General features: G+C 51.5%; 1 protein-coding gene across 1 annotated transcript in view; it reads right to left on the bottom strand.

Moving 5' to 3' along the window:
• LOC106810043 overlaps positions 1–3,400 on the bottom strand; it is a 24,573-nt gene extending 21,173 nt beyond the window's left edge. The window contains exons 1-2 of the mRNA XM_014813310.1: positions 3,208–3,400; positions 1,669–1,724 (exon numbers count right to left, since the gene is read on the bottom strand). Of these exons, the coding sequence (XP_014668796.1) occupies positions 1,669–1,724; positions 3,208–3,400 (249 nt within the window). The remainder of the gene's footprint in view (positions 1–1,668; positions 1,725–3,207) is intronic.
• Between the last annotated feature and the right edge of the window lie 2,090 nt (positions 3,401–5,490).

Genomic DNA, 5,490 nt, shown 5'->3' with positions numbered 1-5,490 from the left:
AGCCGTGAGCCGTCCACGGGGAGGGCAAGACGCGCCCGTGCAGCCGCCAGGCTCCGGGAATTGACCTGGGTAAGCCGCCATGGCGGGAATGACGTAAGCGCAGTGGAATAAATGTTGCCGCCGCCCGGTCGAGTCTTTGTTTTGCAAATTTCTGATGTAACGACCCATCGACTTCTATGAGTCCTACGCATACATTCCCGCCTAATATCTGCATCACTCATCACAATAATAAAATGCTCAACCACATTCATCATCCTCACCCATTCCTCTCCCACTTCAACCTTACCCCTGCCTCCATCCCTACCCTAACACTCGGTCCTCACACAGATTCCGTTGGAAGCGATCATAGCAATGGTTGGCTCAGGCCAGCATTGAAAAGTTGAAGCTCTTTTTGGCGGTCCTGATGAGGCACCATCCTTTATCAGCCTTAGGCATGTGCCTTTATCAAACTCAATAGTGTCTCCTTCGTATGCCAACTCCCCTATGGTAGCCAAGCTTATGGTACCCATCTTCCCCGCACTCGTTCTCTCTCTCTCTCTCTCTTCTCTCGTCTCAATAATCTATGTACCACGATACATTCGAAGCGACTGTACGTAACATTGGCGTTCTGACATGGGACTTGTAGTCCGCATCTGGCCGGCTTGGAATTGTTTTGGATCACTCTCACCACTTGATACGGGCAACCATATACATGGTTCGCTTGTGATGATCAATATGATTTGAATTTATCCAACGACGCGCTTGCTCGTGGTCCGCCAGTTTAGAACAAGCTCTGCGTGCTAATAGAATCTAGGCACGCACCAACCAGGCAGGGCGCGCGGGGTGTTGCTGCCGCAAATGACGGCGTCGGCGCGGTGGCACAACGACACACCGCCATGCGGCGCAACGCACCACACGCGCATACACAACAAACACCAACACTACGGCGAGCGCGCACGCGACGCACCACACTGCGCATTAACACACAAACGCACACCACGCGCGCGCACCGGCACTCACGCACACGCACGCACGCACCACGGCTGCATACACACGAAGACACACACACAGCGCGACACACACGCTCGACGCACAGACACGCACACACACACACACAAGCACAACACACACACACAGCACCACACACACACGACCTACAATACGACAGCACACACACATCACAAACACACACACAACACCACACACCACACACAGCACGCCACACCATATACGCCTGACGCGACGACGCACAGCACAGACACACAGCAAAACACAACAGCACACACTACATCACACAGCACACACACACACACAGACACACAGCATGCACATCTACTGTAAATACACGCCGTACCTCCCCAGCCGCTGCCTCTCGCGCCGCGCGCACAGCAATTAATCACAATTAAACACTATTAATATCAGCTGAGTCTAATAATAAAAGTAATAAAAATAGCAGCATCGCGCTAATAGATAATTTAATTACTGGCTATTCCGCCAGCGGATAAACGCGAATCGATTATAAATACGTAAGAACACATGATCTTCCTTCATCGAACACAAACAAACCCCGCGCCAGCGATCCCAGTAGGTCTAATGTTCCGCCTCATTTACAACATGGAAGTGCCTCCGCATAAACGTTCATGACATTAAGCCCCGTGTGTGTATGTTTTACCGGAATCGGGCTTATACCTCGGGCTGACGGTCGTCATTGCTCCCGAAGAAGACTTTCTGCATTTTCTGCGCCCCTGGCGAGCGGGAGCTCCTAACGCTTTGTCCGTTTTCGAGATATCAAGCGCATTATCGTGCATTGCTTCTATAGTTCAACTCCTGTTTTTTGTTGTTTATGGGGGAGTGCTCCCAATGAAGTTATATAAAAACAAATCGAATATATTTTCGTCGAGAATAGCTTAATACGATTTTCGAGGATTGTCCAGTCAACGTATTTGTCAATTGGGCGTTGACGAGTCGTCATGGAAACCAGCAACTCAATCAGATAATTCCATTTCACTTCTGTCGAGCAATTTCTTCCCTTCTGTTCTTTCTCTATCTCCCCCTCGCTCTCTGTCTGCTCCGGCTCTCTCTCGCTACACACCACACAGCACACACTACGCGCCGCGCGGCACGGTGTAGCGCGCGGCGCCACCGCCAACGATGCACGCCACGCACGCACGGCCACGCAACACACACGTAACCCACACACGACACACATACACACGACACACACCACACACCACACTACACACACACACACACACACACACACACACACATATATATATATATATATCTCTCTCTACTACTCTCTCTCTCTCTCTCTCTCTCTCTCTCTCTCTCTCTCTCTCTCTCTCTCTCTCCCTCTGTAACACACTCTTTCTCTCTTTCTTTCTTTCTCGCTTTCCTTCTCTTTATATCACTATCTCTCTCTTTCTCTTTCTCTTTCTCGCATTCTCCTTCCCTTTCTCGCGCGCGCTCTCCCCCTCACTCACTCTCTCACTTCACTCTTCTCACTTATCACCGCGCCGCACAACAGCGAGAAACATCACACACACGTCGTGGCGTTCTAGAATCCATTAGATTAAAAAAAAAATAGACGAAAATTGCCGTCCGCTGCTGCCCTTTTTCGTGCTGCGTACGGGATTTACTGCGCCTTTCATCTGCTCTCTTTATATGCGACATTTACACAGAACTGCTTGTCTGTTGAATAGACCTACTCCCTCTGGAGTCGATTTGCACAATGTGAAAGTGAAAGAGTATGGAAAATCGAAAACACTTCTTGAGCTGGTTTTTAATGACTGTCCGGCGAAGATGGGGGGGGAGGGGGTAGAGAAAGAGCGCGAGGGAGAAAGAGAAATTGATAGAGTGAGCGGGAGATACTATAAGTGATGGATGTATAAGAAATAACCATATAGAAATATGACAAAGATGGAGAGCGTGAAGAAAGTAGCTACTAGTAGGGAAGATATACCACAAAGGAACAAGAGCGAGGTGTAGATGAATATATAAGAAATGAAAAAGGGGAGAGAGCGAAAAAGAGAGAGCGCGCGCGTGACAGGGAGAGAGAGAGAGCGCGGGAGAGAGAGAGAGAGAGAGAGCGCGCGCGCTATATAAAGAGATAGGTGGGGAGAGGAATGGGGAGAGAAAAAGAGAGTTTGTGAGAGAGTTAGGGGAGGAACAGCGTGCCGATATAGCCTCTACATCACACGGAGTGTGTCTACGATAGAATCTTACCCAGTGTTGACAGCTGCGATTTCTCCTGCACCTTATCCGCTTCGCAGCAGCACGGGAACAGTTTAGCGAGCACGTATCGCCTGTATTCCGCATCCACCACCAGGAGGAGCACCGGTAGCAGCACTCCCTTGCCCACCATCAGCCATATGACGCAGTGTTCGAGTAGGGCCGTGTTGGAGATGATAGACGTCATGGTGACAGTGCCCAGTACGGTGATCACCTGGAAAAAGACAATTATTGCAGTGAAGGCGTGATCGCGTATACACCAGTATTGCTCTCTGTCACTCACTCACTCACTCTCTCTCTCTACTTTTCTTTCACTTTTCTATGAATGCAGCGGAATGGACATAAAAATCAAACACCGGTTTCATCCGGCCTTCGGTCCTAACGAATACGTAACCTATATGTATCAGGAATACCCCCCGGACAAATCACCACCGGACAATTTACCCCGGGGGTACAATTACGCCCCAGGACATTCCCCCATGCCATTTACGCCCCCTTGCCAGATTCACCCCGGACAATCACCCGCTCCCAGACAATTTACCCCCGGACATTTACCCCCGGACGAATCCACCCCGGACATTTACCCCCCGGACATTTACACCCCACGGAAAAAGTTACCCCCGTGACATTTACCCCCCCGGACATTCACCCCCCGGACAATCTACCCGCCCGCGACATTTTACCCACCGGGACAATCACCCCCGGACATATTAACCTCCCCACCGGACAATTACCCGCCCGGACAATTACCCCTCGGACTATTTACCCACCGGGACCAATTACTCCCCGGCACATTTACCCCCTGGACATTCTTACGCCCTCCCCCGGCACCAGCTTTCATCACCCCGCCGGGACAATTACCCCCCGACAATCCTACCGGCGCCCTCCTCTACCATTCCGCGCTCCCCGACCCCCTCTCGCTTCCTCCTCGCGCCTCGTCTCCTCCTTCCTCCTCCTCCTCCTCGCACCACTTCTTCCCGTTTCATCCACCACCTTGGCCCTCCGCTACCTCCTCTCTTTCTCTTCCTCCTGCTCTCCTTCTTCTCTCCTTCCAAAACCGCTTCCCCTCTCCTTACTCCATCCTCCTTCTCTGGCTTGTCTGCCCCTACCTCTTATTTCCTTCCACCAGCGCTTTCTCTTCCCACCTTCTCCCCCTGCCTCCTCGTCACCCACCTTCTTCCCTCCTCCTCGAACCTCCTGCCCATGTATCACTGTTCAACGAGATTGCATTAAATAAACAACAACGTAAGTATATTGTGCCGGGGGGTAAATGTCCGGGAGGCGTAACTGTCCGGGGGGTATTGCTCCGGGGGGGTGAATGGCAATGGGGAGACGGTACAATGGCATGGCTGGGTTAATTGTCCGTGGGGTCTGGTAAATGTCCGGGGCGGGTAAATTGTCTGGCGGTGGATAATGTCTCGGGGGGGTAGTGGAGTGTCCGGGGCGGTAATTGTGCTGGAAGGGTAAATGTCCGGGGTGAGCGGACCCGGGATAATTGTCCGCGGGGGTAATTATGGGCAGGGGGCGGTGAAATGTCCGGGGTCCGGTAAGATGGCGGGGCTCCATGGGGGGTAATTGTGGCCGTGGGGCGTTAATTGTCCGGTGGGGGGGTAACTTGTCCGCGTGGTGGCCGTAAATGCGCGGTCAGAGGTAATGGCATGGGGCGGGCGTAAATGGCGATTGGGGGGCTAATTGTCCGTGGGGGATAATTGTTCCGGGGTCGGTAAATTGTCCCTGGAGGGGTCGATTGTCCAGGGGGTATTTCGTCCCTATGATATAACAATGTGTGATGGGAACGTTTCGTTGCCTCTCATCGCGGCGTGTCAGTCGTTAGATACTCAAGCAATCGTGGAGGCGGCGCCGCTCGGATGCCGTGACTTCAACGGTGAAGGGACTTTACTCTATAGTAAGACCCCGTCGGCGCCGTTGCTAATTATATTGTTGCAGAGATTTTCGCCTCCGTAGGATATTTAAGGGCGATTTCTCAGCTATATGGGCGCAGCTCTTTTTTATCGAATATTGTTCTGGCTCAGGTATTGCTGTTCGGCGTGTCATACGACGGCCCATTGGAGCTACTACGCACTCTGTTTTTATTGTATACACAAAATGCTGCGGTCCAGTATTTCCTCAATTATGTCACTGCGCAGCACAGAACAAGGTCCGCACCAGTTACATCACACACCGGCCGCCACTTGCATACGTATTTATATTATATACAGTCAGCTATTTATACTATATATACTCAGCCTAGTAATATATGATATAGTCAATGGCGGA

Source organism: Priapulus caudatus, unplaced genomic scaffold, assembly GCF_000485595.1.
Source record: "Priapulus caudatus unplaced genomic scaffold, Priapulus_caudatus-5.0.1 Scaffold406, whole genome shotgun sequence".
NCBI lineage: Eukaryota > Metazoa > Priapulida > Priapulimorpha > Priapulimorphida > Priapulidae > Priapulus > Priapulus caudatus.
Note: the sequence above shows the minus strand (reverse complement) of the source record. Positions and strands in the feature narration are given on the sequence as shown.